The sequence below is a fragment of the Chenopodium album genome, chromosome 12 (genome assembly GCF_948465745.1).
Source record: "Chenopodium album chromosome 12, dcCheAlbu1.1, whole genome shotgun sequence".
Lineage (NCBI taxonomy): Eukaryota > Viridiplantae > Streptophyta > Magnoliopsida > Caryophyllales > Amaranthaceae > Chenopodium > Chenopodium album.
Genome location: NC_137845.1, coordinates 9,361,645 through 9,386,273, shown reverse-complemented (window position 1 = coordinate 9,386,273; position 24,629 = coordinate 9,361,645). Strand labels below are relative to the sequence as shown.

At 31.4% G+C, this 24,629-nt stretch overlaps 2 protein-coding genes, 1 non-coding gene and 1 pseudogene across 3 annotated transcripts; 2 read left to right on the top strand and 2 right to left on the bottom strand.

Moving 5' to 3' along the window:
- The first annotated feature begins 1,421 nt into the window (after positions 1-1,421).
- On the top strand, positions 1,422-3,681 carry LOC145570804 (leucine-rich repeat receptor-like serine/threonine/tyrosine-protein kinase SOBIR1 pseudogene; annotated as a pseudogene).
- A 96-nt stretch (positions 3,682-3,777) lies between these two features.
- Positions 3,778-6,589, bottom strand: LOC145570263 (protein MHF2 homolog). The gene is made up of 6 exons (XM_081629299.1): positions 6,514-6,589; positions 6,364-6,412; positions 6,229-6,269; positions 5,256-5,295; positions 4,137-4,190; positions 3,778-4,040 (listed from the first exon to the last, which is right to left on the bottom strand). Exons 1-6 carry the CDS (start codon positions 6,532-6,534, stop codon positions 3,937-3,939), a joined length of 309 nt encoding a protein of 102 aa, XP_081485425.1. The 5' UTR covers positions 6,535-6,589; the 3' UTR covers positions 3,778-3,936.
- A 95-nt stretch (positions 6,590-6,684) lies between these two features.
- Positions 6,685-6,756, top strand: TRNAT-UGU (transfer RNA threonine (anticodon UGU)). Its single transcript has one exon. It is a non-coding gene; the product is annotated as a tRNA-Thr (tRNA).
- A 7,788-nt stretch (positions 6,757-14,544) lies between these two features.
- Positions 14,545-15,804, bottom strand: LOC145570803 (protein JINGUBANG-like). The gene has a single exon (XM_081629941.1). The coding sequence runs from the start codon at positions 15,802-15,804 to the stop codon at positions 14,545-14,547; it is 1,260 nt and encodes a 419-aa protein (XP_081486067.1).
- Positions 15,805-24,629: the final 8,825 nt, after the last annotated feature.

Here is a 24,629-nt window from a genome sequence, read left to right as displayed (position 1 = left end):
AGGCCAAAGTAATACTTACACTGTAATGATGGCTTTGGGTTGGGACCGTGGGCCCGCCTTCCCGCTACCCATCCAAACACTTAAAAAGCCCGTCCTAGCCCGTATTATGAGTGCTGGAAAGCGGGCTAGACTTGGGCCTGGTTTTTTTTTATTGTGATGTTAGCCCGACTCAGCCCTTCGCCGGTTTTTAGGCTTACTTGAGCCGAGTTTAGGCCTATGGGCAATCACATCAAGCCTAACCCATGGCCCAAAGTCTAGAAAAGCACAGCCTCCACTCTTGTCTTTTGCACTTAAATTTTCCTTTATTTTCGTTCATACTCTATTACTCTCTCCGGTGTTTTTTATTTATTTATTTATTTTTATTTTTTTATTTTTATTGCATCACTTTCTTTTTTGGGTGCTTTTTTTTTAAATGCATCACCTCTATTTTTGGTAACTTTATACTATGTTTTCTTAGTTCTCTCTCTTACTTTAAACCCCACCTAACTTATTTTATCATTTCTCTCTCTTCCATGGTCCCCACTAAGATAATAAAATATCTATCCTCTCTTACATACTCTATCTTTCATGGTTTTCATCTTACTTTTACTACTACCTCCGTTTCACATTTTTTGCAACTTTGAAGGGTGCACGGACTCCTAGACAAAATTTGTTTGTGAGTGTAATATAGAGAATGCATGTGATGAGAAGAGAGAAAGAGAGAAATAACAACCTAAAAAAGAAAGAAAACATTAGTTGCAAATAATGTGTAGCATCCATTTTTGGCAAAAGTTGCAAAAAATATGAAACGGAGGTAGTATAATAATTTATTCACTCACTCAAAATATTATATTACTCTCCTAAAACTTTATGCAATCCAAAGTGATGTAAATTAAAAAAACGGAGGGAGTAAAGTTTACAAATCCCTATATTTCCTATCCTAGTTCTTAAAAAGTTTATGCAAACTCGTATAAATAGTATTTGAACATTAATATCCCTAAAACTATTTTACTTATTTTCCCTTGTTGATGTTAATTGCTTAAAAAAAATTATAAAAAATAAAATAAAATAAAATAAAAATAAAATAAAAAACCTCATGAATAGAATAGTGTGTGGGCATTTATATGAATTATACCACTATAATGTAAAATGAGATAGGATTCCAAGAACATAACAATTCGTGACAATTATTTATTGCACAATGATCTACTTAATCCAATTTTAGCAATATCATAATGATTACTAGTTACTAGTATTAAGTAGTGCTTCAGTACTCCCTAAAGTTAGTTAAAGATATGGAAGACATTATTTTAGCACAAACATTAGTATATTACTACTACTAGCATATGTTAATGTTGGAAAATAGAACCTACTTCTTATGAATATAACCAAATCTATAACAAGGTTTATAATAAAAAAAATCATGCTAAAAACAGTTAAAAATGTCACTTTGTATCCCTGCCCCAAAGAGCACGTTAGAGACCCAACCAACCCAAGTCGTCGCAAAATAATCAAAGTCTGGGTCAATAGTAGGCCCAATAACCTTAATATTCCACACGGCAATTGCCTTTATAAATTAATTCTTGTAATACTCACTTCATCAACTATTCTTAACTATCAGAAAACTATACACCAAAATTTTCTACACTTTCAAGCTCCAATGGAGCTTACATTTACTACTTTTCAGTTCTACTTCTCCCTGCTCTTTTTTCTCGTCTTCGCCGAAGATATACCTCGACCCGTCCGACTACAAAGCCTTTCAAGTCATCCAAAGAGACTTAGGCATAAGTGATTACCACCCTTCTTTTACTAGAACTCCCTGCAACTCTCCTGCTGTTTCTTGTGAGCGGAGAGTTGCGAGTTACAACTCTGTTTTGAAGATCACTCGTATTGTTTATGAGTCGGAGCAGCTTGACGGGTTCATTTCTCCGGTTATTGGTCAGCTCTCGGAGCTTAGAGAGCTGACTTTGTCAACTAATCATCTTGTTGACCAAATACCAGAAGAAATTGTTGACTGTTTGAAACTTGAGGTTCTTAACCTTAAAAATAACCATTTTACTGGTCGTGTGCCCTCAGAATTGTCGAAACTTGTTCGTCTTGGAGTGCTTGATCTTTCCATGAATAAGTTTGTTGGGGACTTGGCCTTCTTGAGGTACTTCCCGAATTTAGAGAGCCTCTCACTTGCTAATAATCTATTCACTGGGAAGGTTCCAGCATCTTTGAAGTCTTTTAGGAACTTGCAATTCTTTGACATTTCAGGGAATGATTATATTCAAGGTCCTTTACCTGTTCTAAAAGGGGTAGATTATATATCATCAGAAGTGTCAAGGAAGAGCTTAGTTCCGAGAATATGTACTTGATCTGAATACAGCTAGAGGGAGCAACCACAGTCCAAGAGCAAGCCGTGGTCCTGCTCAAGCTCCTTCGCCATCTCCACCTAAAACTAAGCGCCACCACAAACGCAAGAAGCTCGCAGCGTGGCTACTTGGGTTTCTTGCTGGAGCGATAGTGGGGGGTATATGCGGGATGATATTTTCAGGACTTGTGAAGATGTTCCTAGTTATGTTACGTGGTGGAGGGAAGGGTGCAGGACCATCGATCTTCAGTCCACTAATTAAAAAAGCAGAGGATCTTGCTTTTTTGGAGAAAGAAGATGGTTTGGCAAACTTACAAATGATAGGAAAAGGTGGATGCGGTGAAGTATACAAAGCAGAGTTGCCAGGGAGCAACGGCAAGATGATTGCAATAAAGAAGATACTCGAACCGCCTAAGGAGGCTGTGGAGCTCACTGAAGAAGACAGTAAGATGTTAAACAAGAAAATGCTTCAGGTTCGATCGGAGATTAAAACAGTTGGCAGAGTCAGGCACCGCAATTTGCTACCTCTCCTTGCTCATGTGCCAAGATCCAACTGTCATTTGCTTTTGTACGAGTATATGAAAAATGGTAGTCTACAAGACATAATGGCACAACTTGCCAATGGAACCACAAAGTTAGATTGGTTATCTCGATATAAAATAGCACTCGGAGTGGCTTCTGGAATCGAACATCTCCATATGAACATTAATCCACGTATCATTCACAGGGATCTCAAGCCAGCCAACATCCTCCTTGATGATGATATGGAGCCTCGAATTTCAGATTTTGGACTTGCAAAGGAAATGCCAATAGAGAATACCCACATGTCAACTTCAAATGTTGCTGGAACAGTCGGGTATATAGCTCCGGAGTATCACCAAACTGTGAAGTTCACAGACAAATGTGATATATACAGCCTCGGGGTGGTTCTTGGAGCTCTAGTAATGGGAAAGCTACCTGGGGATGTTTTCTTTCAAGACACACCTGAGTTAAACTTGGTGTTATGGTTAAGGAATGTCATGACTTCAGAGGATCCTAAAAGAGCAATTGATCCTACACTAATGGGTAATGGGTATGAAGAGCAAATGCTTCAAGTGCTCAAAATTGCTTGCTTCTGCACTCTAGACGATCCTAAAAAAAGGCCTAACAGTAAGGAAGTTAGGTGTATGTTGGCTCAAATCAGTCACTTAAATTTAAGCTAAATATTTACCAAAAAATGGTAGCAAATGTAGACTATGTAGTATGTAATTCGGCCACAAGAAAGCATATATAATGCATCTATTAAGTGTAATTCTATTTTTAAAAATATGTTATTGAATCAAAGATCACCCAAATGTTTTCTGATACTTTATGTGCTAGCACTCAAAAAAATGAGGAGCAAATGAACCTTTCTGTGACGAGAAAGCCAAAATACAGCTCAGTCATGCAAGATATCCATATCATGGTGCAGCCAGTTTCAAATAAACCTCTTTATTCACACTATTGATGATTATAACATGTATTGAAGATTCTAAGTTTGATTATTCTAATGACTGATTTCACTGACTCCAAAATCACACATTGTTTTGACTAAACACAAACATCACAGTCCTTGCAGTGCCTCAAAAGTCCAGCAGTAATTGAGGGAGGATTCGTTCTAAATGAGTACCTTCAATCTGACTAAGACCTTCTGCTTCAGCTATGGTGGCAGCCCTCTGAATGGCCTCTGAAATGAGGTTATAGTTTAAATAAAAATTTCATTATGTCAAGAATATCATTGGAAATGGTAGAACATATAAAGATAAAATAGCTAAAAGCAGACCTGTGATGAAGATCCGGAGAAGTTCACAACTCAGTTTCACAGCAGTTGCATTAGCTGAAGTTTACAAGTCAATAAAGCATTTATTACATTATTCGTTGCATCTAGTAATTCAAGCTAAATTAATGAAATAAGAGAATCAGCATCAAAGATACCAAAACAAGAGTCCCCACCTCTCTTTTTTCACCCCCGGCAAAACAAGGAGTAAAAGACGAGAAAAGTGGATCTTATAAATTGGGATTAACAGATAACAGGCATTATGGAATTCACATGCACTCTTGACATTTATGGATTTAAATATAAGTTAGCAAATAAACCCAACACTTCTAAGTGCTAAAGTTATCTTCATCACATTAATATGAAGAGAGCTCCAGCTTATGTAATGTAGATATATTGTTGACATTATGTAATTTATATGTAATTGACTTTTTTTTGGTCTTCCACCCAGTTCACCCTTTGGGAGTTTGGGCTAATCTGGATTCGGGGTTCGGTTCTGGGTGGTTAGGTTTCAGTCCTCTCCCAATTGTGTTGTGGGGGATCAAACACTTTGATACGTAATTGCTAAAACTAAGAACAAATGACTTGCAAAATTATTGCAGGCAAAGGTTTTCTTTATGATCATTGGCGAAAAGAGCCTGTCATGAAATTCATTTGACTATCAAGCATTAATGTGGTTGAGGCACTAAGTGGTTTATGTGAATAAGAAAGCCACACCAACATAAGAAACATCGGAGCCCTTATTCCAAACAAGGGAAGTCCACAACCATATATGAACCTAAATTCTACAATGATACATTTTCTGAACAGAGAAAACACAAAACTCTCTGGCTACTGGAGCTCTGGGTATGATGATGAAAACAGAATTCAAACAAGTAACATTTTAGTGCAATCAATCCCAAAGCAGAAGAAAAACAGGATTGCAATAGGCTCATAAGACAGGGCTCAATCTGAATTATTGCTACAGAATTGACAATCGGCCCCCATATTACTAAACTAAGTATTGCAAGACAGTATGCAATCAGAATAGTTTTAAACGTCTCAGACTGAAATTCAAACAAAACCTTTGCAAGTATGCATACAAGATTAAACATTAATGAACGTGAAAGAGTAGTTTTATAGTACCAGATGTTGGCCGAGTTTTTTTAGCAGTCCCAGCTGCTCCCTGCAGCAACCAAAATTAAATGCATCAGATCCCTAATTCTGTCATTCTGTGTAGTACATGTCAAATAGTAGAAAAACATAAATCTAACATCATCATCATTCATCATATAATTTTCAATTACCGTAGATTATTAAAGCACACTTCAACCTTAAAAACAAGTCAAGTAAGAGTTAAATCACATAACAGAAAAACGTGTGAGATAGGATCATGAACGATGATTAACAAATAGAGCAAATATAAGTTGAAAAGGCTAAATGTCTTGCAAGAATATAAGCATTACAATTTACAAATAATAGTATGATTATGAAGGGTTTGCATCAGCCAATTGAACCAAACAATGACAATTATATCAGCAATACAAATTATATTATCCCAGCTGATCGCGATTAAACAAGCATGAGAAACAATGAGTGCATATCCATATCCTAGTATCCTACTCCAAAAATTAAAAAAATTGTTCTACATAAATTGCAACATATCGAAACCAATCTAAGGTTATCGACTTATCAGCAGTCTCGTTCCTTTCGAGTTTCAACCTTCACCAACACACACTAATACAGCACCCCTACCACTAATCTTAATTAAATTATCACTCCCCATTAGAACCTCCACAAAACCTACATTCATACATTACATATAATGTTCATCATCATGAAAACACAACAATTCCAACAATTCAGCTTATATTCACAACTAGACACCGCCTTTGACACCAAGTTTCATCGATTGCGATATCGAATTCAGACCAACAAACATACATAAAACTCCATAATAGTAGGCATTGTTCAGAAAGCCAAAATGTCACCAAACTAAATTAAAATCCAAACAATTTTTGTAACTAAAAATACTCAAAAATCAATTACATTTTGCTCAATTTGGCGAATCTAATTAAAATTATCAACAAAAATTTTAAAATAAAGCGTCGGAATTAACCTCATTGTCTAGATTGTCAATGCCTTCATTCCTTTCTCTCTCTAAAATCACAAAAATCAAATTAAATGCATAATTAATCACAAATTACGCGATTAAGACTGTAATTAACATTTAGGAGAGAGAAAGAGAGAAAACCGAGTGCTTTTTTGCGCCATACGAGCTTGAAAATGGCGTGAACTAGGTCCTAATTACCGAAAAATTACCAAATTAAAAATAATTAAATAGCAATTGAAATTCATAATTACAGGAATTAATATAATGTAAATAGGAAGAAGAAAAACTTACAGGATCAAAATTATCCTCCATTTTTAGAGAGAAATTTCAGGTGTTTTAATGGAATCCAAGTTAACTAGAAATGGCGCTTTTTGTTTTTCTGTCTCTATTTATTTGCGATTTTTTGGGTTTTTTGTTTTGTTTTTTATAATTAACTATTTTTGTGGCAAAATTAATAAATAGGCCCCTATAGCTCAGTGGTAGAGCGTCAGTCTTGTAAACTGAAGGTCTGTAGTTCGATCCTGCATGGGGGCACTTTTATTTTAAACTATTATCATGAAATTTGGATTTTAAACTTTTGCATATTCCAATTGTATAGGAGTATGGTTTGATTCATGAATTTGATATCATGTTCCAAATATGTGTTCTTTTTATGAAAATGACATAAATGATAATTTTTAAAGTATTTTTTCTAGTCAGTCGCGAGAAATTTGGTATTTTGATCCGATTTTAGGGCCTATTAACCGATTAGGTTACCTTGTCCAATATTCAGTTTCACCGTTTAACAAGGTGTACAACTGCACAAGGAGTCAAGGACTGCCATCTCTAATATTGGTTTTGTAAATTGTCAAGTCCAACTCCTAGTTTCAATGTGGTAATTATTGACATAAGATAGCCTAAGATAGCCTAGTTGGCACTTGGCAATACACGATAAGGTTGGTATTTTAGCTCGATCCCAGTGACTATTAACCCATTAGATTACCCTATCCAATATTCAGTTTCAAGTTCGATCAAGATAGAATCTGGTATATTCACCCGGGTCGCCGGGTACACCGTACACCCAACTAATCATTTTTTTTGGTGTTCTACCCGGTTCACCCTTTGGGCTAATCCGGATTCGGGGATCAGTTCTGGGTGGTTAGGTTTCAGTCCCCTCCCGATTGTTGTTGCGGGGGATCGAACACGAATCCTCCCTACCAAGTGTAATCCCAATCACCACTACACCAACAACCAATTGGTTACACCCAACTAATCATAGGTGTATGATGCACCCAGGTGTATAAAACAATGTCAATCAAGAAGTACAATTGCTGAACTGCATAAGGATTCAAGGACTACCATCTCTAAGTATTGGTTTGGTAAATCGTCAAGTTCAATATATATAATCCGTGGACCTAGTTGTGTATAAGGCCCAGCATTCCAGACTTTTGGGTTGGTGTAGCTTTTTTAAATTACTGATAGGAAAAGGCGGGTATACTTTATTGTGTTCTTAGCCCAACTATATTCAAGCCCAGTATACAAATAAAAAAAAACCCCAATGATGGAAAATATTAGATTACCTAAAATGCCCTTACATCTCTAATCCTTAAATTATAAAGTTGCAATTACTCCAATACTAACCCGACCAACTTGATCTGAAAAAATAAGGACGCAATAATTTAACATGACTCAAGCTTGAAATTAAACTCGACCTGACCTCACTGAACCCAACCCGGACACCCGTATTGACTCTTCTATTTGCAAATGCCTACTTCATATGAACTTTTTTGTGAACACTACCTTGAGATATAATCCATCAAAAGTTTAGCTTGTGGGGCAACATTTATTAAAATTACACCTAATTAACTTACATTACACACATTTTACCCAGGATAAAACCATTCTACACACTTTAATGCTATATTTTGTTAATTTAGACTTAAATATGGAGTATTTTTTTTTTAAACCCTAAAATATGGGTAATTTACTAATTGGGGCTAAATGATGGATTTATTATTTAAGGGTAATTGGGGCTCAGTGAGTGTAATTAGAGGTCATTGGGTTGAATAGACATTGATTGTGGGCCTCATTAGCTGAAATTTGGACTATTTCTGTTTAGAGTGGTGTTATCAAAAAAAAAAAAAAAATTAAAAAAAAAAAAAAATAATAATAATAAAAATTTGCTTATAAAAGGTAATTATTTCAAAATAAAAATACATAAGGTAATTATATACATGCAAAAAAAAATGTTTTATAAGATTGTTTCCAACAAATGAGTATAGAGAGCATATGAAGTGCTAATTAAGCTTTTTCGTTTACCTATGTTATTAGTGTTTTATAACACGAAGTACACCATGTTACATTAACAATTGTGCAGATATTAAAAGAAGCAACATTTAGAAACAGAAGGAATACTTGAATTCTATTTGGTAATTATGAAAGGATCCTAGATTCCTAGGCATATACGCCTGATGATGATCTTTGGCTAGATGGCTCGGATATAATTGCGTAACAAAATACCATTATTATGTGATGCAATGAGCATGAAAAAAAAGAAAGTGCAATTAGTTATAATGTCTAAGCAAAGCAGTTCCAGGGGGCGAATAATTTGATTTGGTTGATCCAATATTATAGTAATAGAAACTAACATATAATGTTTAAGTTTAACTAATTAATTACTAGTAATAGTTAATTATGAACTAAGACGTAAGCAATTACGCTATTATGATATAATTGCAAATTTGTTTAGTGGAGTTATAGTTGAAGTTGATACTGTATTGATGCTTCATTCCTTTAATTAAGCTAATTAATGTAATTTATTAAGATAATTAGTGTAAGCCACATGCTCCCACAAAAATGGAGTTTAACAAAGTGATTTTAGTAAGCACTCCCCCAAAAATATGTCGTTATTATTGGCAGGAGGGGATGATTAGAAACTTGCCTTTTTGCTAAGCATCTTTTAGTTTCAACTTTTGAGTAGAATAACTCCAAGGAAGTAGCTTTAATGCATTGCATGCCATCTTTTCATACCATAAGTTTATAAAATTAATATTTTGACTTACTTCAAGGCTTCAACAACACAAAAAATTGGATCCAAAAACTCAAAAAGATATGTATCAAATACATAATGTACAAAGTCATACATATTTGACATTACATTAATAGGTCGATATTAACTATGTATACCGAATGAGTAAGCTACATACTACACGTCTTTTTTGACTTTTAATGACATAATAAAATAATCCAATAAGATTTTCTCATAACCAAATTAGAAGGGAAAAAAAACTGGTAAATCGAGTAAACCAAAAAAAAAAAAAAAAAAAAAAGCCTCTAGAAAATCAAACAAAATGCATGTGTATGTGTATACCAAAGCTTTCACTAATCAAAATCAATAGTCCTTTTATGTTGTTATACCATGAGCGTAGAGCACGTTGCTTCCAACACGTACGGGTGCATGATCATGCATTCATGTGTTTCTAACTTTCAACATCATGAGCATGTGTTAAATTATATATCACTTATATAATTATATGTACTGTACTATTTTTAAACTATTACAATTTGCAACATAAATTCACTAGCTATATGCTCAACGCTCATACATGAAATTCTTTTGTTATACAAGAAAAATGTCATTATGAACCTTTTAATTACAATATTTACACATTTCATAATGAGTCATGGAGTACATATATTTATGGGCTCTCAAGTTTAAATAAATATAATCCTTTGATTATATACACTTTAGAAGATATGATCCCTTTAATTTAAATGCATCATGCATGCTTTGAGCATCAAGCACTAACATGAAAACGAATGGTAGCTATTTTAATTCTCAGGGGGCTCTTATGACGTGCTTTTGTTACAATAAAAATACTAATAATATCAACTTTTTTTACAATATTTTTTACACATTTATTCTAGAAAATGAGTCACTGGTTCGTAGTTACGTACATTTATAGATTTGTGTTGGTTTTTAAAAATAATTATGCATTTGATTATACTTATTATTTACTTTATTTAGAGCATAATGCTTCCTTTGGATGCATCATGCATGCTTCGAGTATCTTGCACAAACATGAAAACGAACCCTACTTCAATTCTCATGGCTCGCAAGTCTATTTCACGTGACGACGTCTCCCAATTCCAGCCAAAACAAACAAGAAATCAAAACCATAAACAAGTAAAATACAATTTAAACATATAAATATGACATCAATGTCATATTAATAGCAAAATAATAATCATTAGTAGGGTCCGACAAAGAAACCATATTTTATAAATAAACATACACATAATCAAAGATTTAAAAGCAAAAAGAAATGGTTAATTAATTATTAATAATAACAATATTGGTCAATACAAAAATTACCCAACAGCAGAACTAGTCGCCGACCAAACGGAAGACCACACTAGTATAGGCATATAGCTCTGCCACATACATCATTTTCTTAATTAGCCTAAACTTAACTACCAAAACAATGTCATTTAATCATTATTAAAATAGGGAAAGAGATTTGATATTGTGTGGATTTGATTAGACACAATATGATTAACTTGGTCGATTTTTTAATTATTAGATTTGGAATATTTATGGGTTAGTTGACATTATTATGTCGTGGAGTTATTAATTTGGGTTATTTTAAATTTTAAGAATTATTAGTATACAAGTACATATATACAAGTATATATTAGTGTCTTATACTCTTATATCACTAGGGTTTTTGTAAGCTAGTCTAATAAACCTATTTTATAAGAAACTCTACATTCTAATCCTTAAATATTAAATCAATCAAGATTGAATCAGGATTATGTTTTATTATTATTTAGATCTAGGGAATCAAAACCTTAATCCAATGATTATATTTAGGAGTGGAAATTGTTTATTTTTGCTTGTTTTGAAATAATTAATAAGCCATTTATTTGTCGATTTAGATTCGGTTTAGTTTATTTGATTTTGTCTGATATTATACAATATATTTGTGTCTAGACTTTTTTTTGTGAATGTGCCTAAACATATTTTTCCTAAACTTATTTTTTATCATTAAAATTGTTTTTTTGTAAACCTATTAAATCTACTTGTGAGTGATATGTAGCTGTGGTATTTTTTATTTTTTATTTTTTTGTTTTTCATCACTAAATGTTATAATAGCACAACATTTAGTTAAGTATATATAAACAAGTATAATAGCAAGAGATCAAAGTAATTACATGAACTCACATCTTATTGAAGGTTACAATTCCATCATACACTTTAGCATGCATGCAATGCTTCACATCATATATATATATATATATATATATATATATATATATATATATATATATATATATATATATATATATATATATATATATATATATATATATATATATATAATACATACTCTTGTAATAAGCTGCAACTCTACAATACAGTGAATCTTAAACCAAATGTTGATACTTGATACGTAAGATCTGAATTATTACCTTTATTAATCTATATATGGTCCAATTATATATAAAGTGTAAATATTCTTTTTAATTGTGCTTGAATGATTTTGATAATTTCTAGCTTACAAATTTCATATGTAGAACTGTGTATAATTAATTAAAAAAACACATACTACGTCGCTGTTAAGGATATATAGCAGGTGAGATATCTTAGCATTACATTATTGATACTATTTGATTCATGCAAAAAGGGGATTCTTAATTTCTTAGTATACTATTGATAATATATATACACTTGTATTTATTTGCAAAAAGGGATGAATTGAATGAATGACCTCATAAACATTAATTTGTAGGACGTTCACATAAGACAATATATAAGGAAATTGTATAAAATTAGAAATTTATGACAAAAACACTCGTAGATCAGTGTAATTAATGTGTTATTGTCATGATTTTCTTAATTTTAAACAATTTTTAAGAGTATTATTTGAAATGCTTATACGTAGAGGCTATATGTATAGCATTTTCCTTAACTAATTACCAATTCTTATTAGAAAAACTCTTTTTCGTCTTTGAAAATTAAACTATACAAACTTTAAGATCAAAGTTTATAATTATTAAATTTGATTAATGTCATGGATGGATATATAGTCCTTGTTGAAATTCCACTTTCTTTCTTTTTCTTTTCTTTTTTGCATATATGGACCAAAGAAATCCACAATAATTTAATTTTTGAGCCAAAAACACGCATTATTACGTACGGCAACAATTAATCATTTGCAAATTGCAAGTGAGTCATGTTTTCAAGCCTACCCACTTGATATTTATATCCTTCTACGAAGGCGGATGCTGCATCTCAAATTGAAGGTGTCAACATCATAACCATAGATTAATAGTAAGATTTGTCACAAATTATTTCCTCGTTGAATGGGTAAATTCGTAATTTTTTCTAAAAAAATTTCGTTAAGAATATGAGAAAGATTTAAATGAAATTGTTATCGACTGTTGTACACCATATATATCACGAATTCACAATAGAGTGAAAAAATTAGCGGAAAATAATTCCTATTTTTCAAATTTTCTTCCTAAAAAAAAAAAAAAAACACGGTTGCGTTGTTATTTTTATTGGAGACATGCACCTATATAACTAATAGAATGATAGATTTGAATACGAAAATGATATAAAATAATTTTGGCGATTAGAGGGAGTAGCATTGTAGCATGTAGCTAGGTTGTTACGTTACATTCAATCATCTTTTAATAATTTCTGCTTATTATTAGACAAACGATTAGTTAAAAATTTTAAAATTCCAACTGAAGTAGACTTATAACCAAACAGGTTTATTTATTTATTTTTTTGGAGCAAATAACCTAACAATAAGTTTATGATTGTACTAAAATACGAGGTACTAGTTTGTTGAGACTTTAATTTAGAGGTGCTGCAATAGATCAGATATTAGGAGGTTATATTATGATTCGATCGATTCCCTTATATGGACTGCGTATACTTCCTGTCAATATGTATATACCACGACTGCTGCGGTACGTTTTATGTTTTCGGAGTACATACATATTTTTATATCACATTGTCTAATTATATTTGTAGGATTAGGATAGGTATATACAAAATATTAAGGACCAAATAAATATTGATTTAATAGTAAGGATTAAGCTTTCTAACCTTAAGGTCGAGGATGACATTCGGAGTGTAGGGATTTCCCTTACCCTTCCTCCTACTTATACAGTGTCTATCTAGTCCTTAAACTCGATCGGGTAAATATGTATGGTTTCGGTCTAATAATAAGACAATTTATCTCACCTAGTTACTTAAGAAATGTATATGAAAACTTGAGAATTAATGATATATAAACACACGTAGGTCAAAATCATTTATTTTATTTAGATGAGGATTCTTATAAAAAATGATTAATTATTCATCCTCAATCTATTATAGAACCCTTATATTAAAACTTCATGTACAGCATTTTTCTATAAAAATATATATTTTTTTTTTTTCATCTTTTGAAATGGAGGCGGTATAAAATATAAATCATATACCAACAAATATTACCCTATAGATCTCAAATCCATCATTATTTTACTCTTTTTTTTTTTTCAAATTCAATATATCGTAATAAATTTAACAATAATGTTTTCTCCTTAGTTCTCTTTTTTTTTGTTGCTAAAACAATAAAACGTAATATAATTTATGTTTTTCAATTTGTCCTTTTTATTTTTTTGGGTTATGTACATGTGAAAACTAATACATTTAATTAATTAACACAAATTAAACGTATACTTCTAATTGTAGATAAAGAATACTATTAAGAAAAGGATCTTGCTAATGAACGCCCTCATGGCGTTGGATAATTAAGCATTTAAAATATTGCCTAAAATGATATTAATTTGGGAAAGCATGACAAAATCACGCATCGATCGGTGTACTTAATGTTCATTTTAATTTAATCTTTCTATTTTTAGTTAGTTTATCCAACGCCTCGGGGCGTTCGCTAACTTTTGCCGTGATAAATAAAAAATGTGCATTATAATTTATATATAGAGGCATTTAATTTTAACGTGAGCCAATATTTAAGATAAATAAAAAAGCATCCATGCACATATTTATAATAGAAACATAAGATGAGATGTATAGTAATAATATTCTGTAATAATTCATTACATCACACAGTACACGAATACAAAGGATGAAGATTTTTCCGAGGTAACTTTAGACATGGCTTAAACAAAAATTTATAAACAATAGTGGATATTATAATCAATAACAATTACCTTGGAGAAATCTTTACCTAAAACAAACATCCATTATTCTTTATTACTCCGTATAAAAATTTTAACTTTAGTAATAACTAAAACTAATACTTCCTCCGTGCACGACTTTTACCATTAATATTTTTTCATGTAGGGAGGCCTATTGTTAATGAGTTCAGACACCATAATTTCCCAAACCTTAATCTCCCCATCCAAGCTCCCACTACAAACCGAAACGACACCGTTTTCCGTCCTCGAAATAGCGGCCGCCACCGCCAACGACCTCACCGGTTTATCATGCCCTTCCAAAACACCCAAACAACAAAACAACCCCTTACTCCCACTCCCACACTCCCCCTCACCTCTCCCCCAAATCCTAACCGTCCGATCCGCACCCCCACTCACAAACAAATCTTGTCCATCCAATCCGACCAAGCACAACACAGCTCCATCATGACTTCCCACAACCTCACTCTCAACCATCTGATCATTCTCCCCTTCTTTCTCCCACGCCATTACGACTCCGTCACAACCGCCAGATAATAACACCTTTCCATCCTTACTTAACGCTAATGCATTCACAACCGTTGATCTATGATTCTCCAGGGTACTTACCCTGGAGTGTCGCACCACTTTATCGTTACCCCTCTCCCATACGATAATCGTCCCGTCAGCTGACCCCGTATACACTGTCCCGTTACTCGAAACCACTACCGCGTTAACGGCGTCTTCGTGCGCCGTTAACGACTCTAAACATTTATAATCCGAAGCCCTCCATATTTTCAACGTTTTGTCCCATGAAACGGTATATATTAACCCGTTACTTAACGTCATCCCTGAAACGGCGTCGTTATGTTGTATCCAAAGTTTCCGTTTATTTCTCCTAACTTGCACGTAGTTTTTCGCACAAGCAAAACGACGTAGCTTATCTTTCATTGTTGGGAGGGTTGTCTCTAAACGGTGTCGTTTCCATACTCGGATTTTACTATCTTGATGAGCTGTCAAGATTTTGTTATCTTCGCAGAATGCAATGGACTTGATGAACCCTCCTGAGGATAAATCCCGGCCCTCGAATGAAACTACTGGGGAGAACGTGGTAAGATCGAAGGTGGTGATTTGGTTGCCAGACGCGGCGTAGAGGAGTTTACCTTGGGTTGCTAAGCAAGATATGTGGTGGTGATTTGGTGTTTTTAAGGTGGCTATGCATTTGTAATAAGGGTGGTGGACCGGGATTAGTTTTTCGGCCGGTTCGATATTGATACGGATATAATGAGATAGTTGGTAATTTGTGGTGGTGCTACTATTGTTGGAGATTGAAGAAGAAGATGTGCTTCTAAAACTCCATTCTTTAGATAATGTGGAGGAGTTGTTGCTACTACTACTTTCAAAAGCCATGTTTAAGTTCTTTTGGATATCTTTGAGAAGTTTATTTGAGGGGTATATATAGGAGAAAATAAGTGTTACGTAATCGTATATTCGTATGTATCATAGAGTATATGTTCCTTTATGCATTACTAATTTATTTTAAGAGAAATTATTACTTAAAAAGTAAAACACTTAAAAAAAAACATGGAGGAAACCAAGAAAGTACATATCATCAGAAATCGGATAAATTGATTTATAATATTAAAATATGTTGAGATAAGTACAATTTTGTACCCCCATATTATTGTATTTTATAGTACATTTATGTAAGTATGTTTTCAATTTTTGTTAACTATTTAGTACTCCATAAGTCCAAATTAAATAAATAAATGTATTTAAAATTTAGTTAATTTATCACACAAATTGTGCTTGCTTGACTGCAAATATTATACTATAGCATAAGTTAAGTGTAAGACAACTTTTATATATGTTTGGCCTGGTATGGATCTAAGAAATGAATTAGAATGGAAACAAATAAGAAGGGACGGAAAAAGGTAATGATAAATGTTACTTGTAGTTCATTTTTTGCTATTTGCAAATGTTACTGATAAAGTTAAAAGGGTAACAAATGTGTGATAATGGTTAAATGCAATGTGATTCATTTCTCATTCTCATGCATAATTGCATATACAATTAATGGGTGAGAATTGAGAAAGCGAGGGCTTTCATCATACAATTACATGCATCTTATAAGATATACATAAGTAACATAATTATGTGGATTGAAAACTAATGTTAGTTATATCATGCACAAAGTACAACCAACTTTACATAAACAAAGCAATATGTATGTACTATATAAAATGTAGGTATATTGTATAACACTCTATCAAAGCCATACTTTTTTTTTTTTTTTTTATTAATATTAACATTTTATACAAGATCTTTAAAGAAATGGAAACGACCGAATGTTTGATAATGTTGTGTAGTTAATAAATTTGTTTTATGTGGAGCTTTAGGTTCATGAACCATGTGGCAGTAGTTGAGAGGAGGGGAATAATGCCTCGAATGATGATTTACCCTGAATATTTAATTACAAACGTGGCAATGTATGAGAGGTGGAATTGATTGAGTAGGCCCACTTCTTGGCCAATAGGATCTTAGATTCTTAGTGCTACATTCAAAAAAGAAAAATGACGAAAGTTATTTTTTATGAGAAAAAGAAGTGTGTAGGTCGGTTATGATACGAGGTTTATTTTGTAGGTTTGTTTGATTGATTAGTTAGTGTTGCTTCCACCAAAGCAAATGATTGATACAAGGGGAATAATTTAGAGGGATTACATTAAATATGATTGAATTAATGTCCAAGAACAAACATTCAATAGCAAGTATGAATTTATTAATTTAGGCTTTAACTATCTATGTGGTTCTCTGATATAATTTGGTGAAGCAACAATTCAAATAAATAATAAAAAAAAAAAGACAATGAGCTTTCATTGTCTTTCACACGAGTTCTAAGAAAGTGTAATAGGAAAGATCTAAATGCTCTTAAGGTGTGAACAAGCTACTCGTCAAAAAAAAAAAAAAAAAATAAAAAATAAAAAAAAAAAAACAAATCTAAATTCTCAACAAAATTGAGCTCGCTCATGCTTGTTAATGAGTTGAATAAGTTTTGAAACTCGTTTGAAACATGAGTTTCAAGTCTTTCAACGTATATGAACAAAAATATACTCGAGATGATTCATATCAATTCATGAAAAATCACTGATTTGATTTTTTTTTTTCATGAAAAATTCAGTATATGTCCACCATTAGTTCATTTATTAATATTCATGACAAACTTATTTATAAAAAAGGCCCAACCCTATATGTCCACCATTAGTTCATTTATTAATATTCATGACAAACTTATTTATAAAAAAGGCCCAACCCTCATTTAATAATAATTTTTTATATATCACAATTGCTAATTTAAATACAAATTCTTGTTTTTTTTTTTAAAAAAAAAAACCTAAAATCATGATTAATATTTAATTATTATGCTCAATTTGAAAGGCGAAATAGTTGATTTAAAAAGAACTTGTTTACTTTGTATAAATTTTTTTTTGTTAATTTATATGAAGATCGAAGATGTTGTATGAACTTGACGCGGTTAACTAACGAGCAATTCATGAATTATTGGCAGTGTTGGCACACTCCAACTTCTTGAACGAACCAAGCTCGGTTGGGCTCACCTAATAAGTAAAAATAAATGGACATGGACACCTAAGTTATCTCCACACCAAATAAATCAAACGTGGTCAATCTACTAGGACTGGGTTTATAATTGAGCCAATATTTCTGGGCTTAAACGCTTGAGTAGACTAACAATTGGGCTAGGTCCATTCTTCAACTTCACTTTGGCAGTTGCTCTCTATCTTAATAGTACTTGTATAATCTTCAATAATCTAATATATCATATAATAACTAATATATAAAGCTAAACTTTTAGCCAGGCGACGAGAAAGCGACACTTGGCGTTTCAACTTTTCGCCAAGTGTCGTGCCACGTAAGATAAAGTTATATAAAATTCAATTTGTAGGATAAAAAATTAGTTTATAATTCTATTTTCAGTCAAATTTGGATATAATTTTAGGATAAAATTGTTAATTTAGAGTTTTATTTTCGATAAAGTATCAATATTTCATAAGTACAAATTGAATTACTATTTTATTCAAAAAATAATTATAACTCTCATAAATTATCATATAAATTTATTTTTTGTATCATAATATTTTTTTGGAACGAAGGAATTAGTTCAAAATGCACCACATCCATTATTTATAATATATTCTAATCAATTTGAATAATATATACTTCATAATCTAATATAATTTTATTACTAAGTGTTGAGCTGTCACTGTCAATCGAGTCTGGTCACCAGTCATTTCAAACAGGGTCATTATTTCAGGTTACGGGTTAAGAAATATTTTGTAGATTATAATTCTAAAAAATTATCATATAAATTTACTTTTTTATATCATAATATTTTTCGGAGCAAAGGAAGTACTTCAAGGAGTAAAACATACATTTATAATATATACTAACCGGTTAAAATAATATAGTTCACAATCTAATAGAATTTTATAACTATGTAGACCTGTCAATTAGGGTCGGGTCATGAGTAATCTGGGATTGAGTCACTTCAGGTTACGAGTCAAAACTGTTCAACCCTTGCCCAAAGTTTTGGGTTCGAATCAACCCAACGAGATTTGAACATTTATTTAATTTAATTTATTTTTTGCTAATTTTTAATTTTTTTTATGTATTAAATCGAACATTTCCACTAATATTATTAGGCATTACATGTCCACTAATCGTCACAAAAGCACATCAATTCCTAACTAAGTTTATATCAATGATATATTTTAAAATTTTATATAGAATAAAAATTTATCTTAAAATTTAATAAACAACCCGGGCATCGCACGGGGCACGATACTAGTATATATAAAGGGGAGTTTTTTCCCGAGATTTTAGAGAGCCACGTAGAATCTAATTTTCTCAGCGCACCATGTAGGATTATAAATCTTAGTAGTAGCCAATTAAATAAGAGATTATTAATTTATTTTAGAATTAAATAATTCAAATGCCTTGTAAGCAAAATTGACGAATGAGATTTTTAAGTTTAAATTAATTAAATATGAAATATTATCTTTTAATAATATGAATTTTATCTAAATATACAAAAATTTTAGCTCATAAAAAAAATTATTAGAGCGCCACATAGGATTAATATTTTTAAAATGCTACAATAGGATTATGCCATCACCTAATATAAGATTAGTTAATGTGTCGCGTAGGATTATAAATTATAGTTATATCCAATAAATAATTCAAGTGCCACATAAGTATAATTGACCAATGAGATTTTAATGGTTACATTAATTAAATACGAAATATTATCTTTTGAGATTAGGAATTTTATCTAATATTTTAAAACAAATACGGAGAAAATGATATATTACGTACAACTAATAAAATAACTTTTTTTTAAAAAAAATAGATTGAACCGTGCATCGCACGGGCTTCATCTAGTTATACTAAAATTACAATCGCTGATGTCATCACTGTCAATTTGTCATTTTTTTGTTTAATTTTTTCCCTCCAAAATACAAGGATAATATCAATTTTTTTTTTTCCCTTTTAAGCTATCCTATTTAACATTGCTATGAAAATTATATTCCATTTGAATTTTTAAATTTTGGGTTTTCTAAACATATTATGCTATTTATTAGTTATTTACAAGTTGTTAACAATAGTTAATATTATAATTTAATTAAAATTTCCTGATTAAATATGAAAAATATGCACTTTTGGGAATTGCATATTCATATTTAATTAGATATTAGTTAGGAAAACTGAGAAAGTAGTTATTTTCTTTCACTATGTGTTAAAAGTCTATAGTTAAATTTTTATTTTAAAAATTGTGCATCGCACGGGGTTGACCTAGTTGTAATCTAATACTAGGTACATCTGTTTCAATTTATTTGTATTTAACTAAAATTATTGATACTAAAAATTATTTGCAACAAATGCTTTCATTTTTTTAATACTTTTTATTTCTTTTTACCTCTCAACTTACCACATGCAACTTAATTTTTCTCTCTTAGTTTACCAATCACAAACAAATTTTACCTTTTTTTTTTAAAAGAAAAAAAAACAAATTTTACCTAAATTTTGATGAATGTTACAAAGTATATCATTGCAAATAAAATGAAACACAGAAGTATAATATATGTTGATATGTGAACAGTCATCAAAAATAAAAAAATGTTGATATGTAAACACGTAAGGATTTATCAATGACGGTAATCAAGAAATTGATGGGTGACATGAGCTAGCTTCAATGGCGGCCAGCAGTGGCGGATCCATGATTTATAGGTGGTGAGTCACCGTCATCAATTGATCCAAAGGGTTGATTTTGTGATTGAGGATGATTTTATGGAGGAGGAGGATGAATTTTAGGACTAAATTAAAGGAACTTGTTATATTACATGTATTTTTCCTTTTTATTCTAAATATCAAGTTAAAATATCAATAATATTAATTGATATTAATCATATAATATAGGTTACTATTATGGACTACATAGCTAGGATTAAATAAGTAAACGCAATGGCGGATTCAAAAAATACCCCTAATGGGTTTGGACTTTCGTAGTTATCGAACATCGCATAAGATAATTTAAATTAGTTAATTGATGTATATAATAAAATAAACGTACAAAAAATTATGATTGTGGATAATATTTATATATGCTTTGATTTAAATGTAGAGAAAAAAAATTATATATACAATAATTTAAATGAAATGAAGAATAAATAAAAATTATAGAAATTAATATTGCCTCAAAAAAAAAATATAGAAATTAATAGGCTAGTATGTAAATTATATACATAATTATAAATTATAGAATGATGAGAAGTATCTAGCTTTAATCAAAGATTAAAAAGAGGGTACTGGATCAGTTGAAAACTTGTGGCAAAGTGGGAAGGTTAAACCTAATTCCAAATAAAATTGATCGATTATATTCAATAGTGTTTTTTTGTTTTTGTTTTTTTTTAAAAAAAAAATCAAATAAAATTCTTCTGCAAAACCAGTTCAAATAAAATGAGGTAAAAGAATAATGTTCCATATCTTTTGCATTATATAGTCAATATTATAGCTAGTTTGGGAATTAATATTTTAAAATAGCCATTTTGGTAAATATTTTTGTTAAAATAGCTATTTTGGTAAAATATCCTAAATATACATATACTATCTTAGTAGGAGTAAACTCTCCTACCCTTAAAAGGTAACTTTTGTGCAATTTATTAGTGGACTCCCAAATGGGCCAAATCTATGCACTAAGTATATAAACAACAACCAGTGATGAATTTCAGTTGGCAAAAATCTATGGACGTTCAAGTATAGGACAACATGACCAAAATGATATTTTCCAAGCCACGAAACTCAGGAATTTTAATTACAGCATAAGATATCTACTACTATTTTTAATCTGTTGACAAGTTGTTCTTCAGCAGTAACTTCCAACTAACTAATCTAACGTCCTCAAACCAATGGGGGGAATTTCCCCTGATTAACAAGTTGCAATGTCAGAAAATGTGTGATAAAAGAAAGACAATGAAAAATGGTGAGAAGAAAAAATAAGGCTAAAGGAGTGAATGGAAGGGTGAATATTATGATTTTGTTGATATTTGCAACTTTTATATCTCATGGTCGGAGGTGTTTTGTGTTATTTCTTTCACTAGCGGTTGTTCTCCTGTATTGTTAGCATGCAATGCGAAGGCAAGAGTCCAAAACATTATTACCACGTGTACATAGCAACTCTTATGATAATAACGCGGCATAAACTTTATTAAACGAGAATTGGAGATAAACCCAACACTCTACAACGTATAAAGGAAACAACATAATAAAACGGAGGGAGTACTTATTAGGAACCTACAAAAACCATAGACGACCGTAAACTAGGACGCTGAAGATCATCATGCAGCATTTCCGAATGGAAGTTTAACACATTTGAGTTCCATTGAAATACCGGGAGGAATAATCGACACAACGGGGTAGGGAGAGCAATCATAGCCCGAACAACACCGGTACCCTTCGACGTATGGTATGCAAGATTGGTCTAAATTTCTACAACTGCCACCATTATTGCTATTTTTAGCAACCTCTTGAAGAAAAATGCTTGCAAGGGGCTCAGGGAATAGGTCCCGGACTTGCCGGATTTCGGGTTTCGTTTCGAATATTCTTGCATTAGCAACTACCATAAAGGTTGCCAAAACTAGCAAAGTAATCGCCTTTTTCATCTCCATTTTTTCACTTAGTTTCTTATTTTTTGAGCTGTTGAACTATGTTTTTTTTTTTTTTTTTCTTTTGTTGTGTTTGTTTGATAATGATGAATTAGAAGAGATGAGGAGGATCCTTTTATAGAGAGGTTGTAATGTGTACGTGCATGTATTCGATGATAAGAAAATAGTAGATTAGAATCACCCTTAACCTCGTAATTAGTTATTAATTAATTACTTTTTATATGATTATATTAGGACCGCATTTAAAATATATTACCGATAACGTGCAATTTTTTACTCCCAATTGAACAACAATTACATGACTCAAGGCCTCGTATATTGTGTGAATCAAATCCTCGAGGGTCTCGTGGCGATGATACTTAGTATTGTGAGATTTTAATTAATTTTGAGAGATTAAGAAGTGCTTAACTGCTTAATAATCTATCGTGTAAATTCTTAATAGTTTATGATGATGCCTACTTCAAATGGTGATACACCCTTTAATTTGACACTTATGGCCTTATCATTTGCACCAATATTTGCTTTGGGTTGAGTTGATTGACAAAGTTATCAGTTACTTCAAATGATAATCCCTTACTTGTATACTGGTATCTATGTGTGGCAATAGACGAATAGTTATGCTACAATGAAAATTAAGCAAAAAGAAATATCATAAAAAAAATATAAAGTATTGAGCTGACCAACGAGTGATATTATCATACATTACTAAAATAATTTTATTGCATGAAATGTATTCAATACATATACTTAACCCTAAGGATTGCATATATCCTAATATAAATGTATATTTAGTGGTGGAAGTGTAGAATTGAGTTTCTCAAGCCTAATTGTTGCATTATTGCTAGATTTGTTATAACAATAATTATGCCAATACAATCAAACTTCATTCACCAAATTGATAATGAACCCATATCTATCACAAATGAAAAATAATAAGAAAATATTTTTCACTTCAAAAATTACATCCAATTCTCAAGTTGGACATTCACAACCCTTGAGAAAAACAATTATATAAATAAGAGATTAGTAATGTAATCAAAAAAAATTGTAATAACTTCTGATGTCTAAACAATTAGACCAAATTTTATAAATATAAACATCATCAAATAAGGAGTGTTTTCTAATGTCGATATCCCAAACAATTTCTTTTGTGTTTTCAAAAATCTAATAAAGTTCATATGTTGTGTATTCTTTCTCATATTTTATCTGGATAGCTTAGATTGAAGCTACTAAAAAACTCTCGATACTTTTTCAATAACTTCTTTTAGATTTGTTCAAATACAAACATTTAAAATTTCAACTTTTTATAACATGTTATAAATTCGATTAAAGATATTAGTAATCAACAAAATAAGTAGGAGATAGGTAAATACGAGATAAGTAGTAAAAATGAACACACAATATTCAACATGGGAAATATTATAAAAAAACTCAGGAACGACGAGCGTAGAAATAATCTACTATATGAAAATAAGAGTGTACAAGAACCCTTGAAAGGGTGAGTATTATAAGAGAACACTCATTATAGGAACTCACAAAAGAGTAATACAAATTAAGAATAGTGGATTAGGGAGATTATGTGTAGGTAGAAACTCTGATTGTGATATGTATATTAGGTAAATTCTCTCTAAGCATGGAGTGTCACTTATAGAGTATATGAGAGTATCGAAATATTGGAGGATATGTAAGTGGATACATACTCCAAATGATTCCCAACACCTCATATTTATAGGGGATGTAAGGAGGTGGAGGAAGTGTTGTGTGGAATTTTCTACACACAAGCTCTTCAAATTATCCACATAAATTTAAAACTTTTTTGAGCATTCATTGTTTTTAGATCCTTCCACCATTCTCCATCAATTTCTCGATTATTTTAGAATTTTCTAAAAACCTTGACATATAGTGAGTTGGGCTATGAAATTTGGACCGCACTAACCCAACAACAATAGTAAATTAGCTTTTTATAGCGATTTTTTTTTTTTTACAGCGATTTGGGGG

Bases quoted from the DNA above. Each gene is read 5' to 3' on its own strand.
- LOC145570263 (XM_081629299.1), bottom strand. From the start codon at position 6,534: ATGGAGGATAATTTTGATCCT. The intron at 4,191-5,255 runs GTACTATAAAAC...TGTAAACTTCAG, and splicing joins AAAAACTCGGCCAACATCTG to CTAATGCAACTGCTGTGAAA. The intron at 4,041-4,136 runs GTCTGCTTTTAG...ACCTCATTTCAG, and splicing joins TCTCCGGATCTTCATCACAG to AGGCCATTCAGAGGGCTGCC.
- LOC145570803 (XM_081629941.1), bottom strand. From the start codon at position 15,804: ATGGCTTTTGAAAGTAGTAGTAGCAACAACTCCTCCACATTATCTAAA.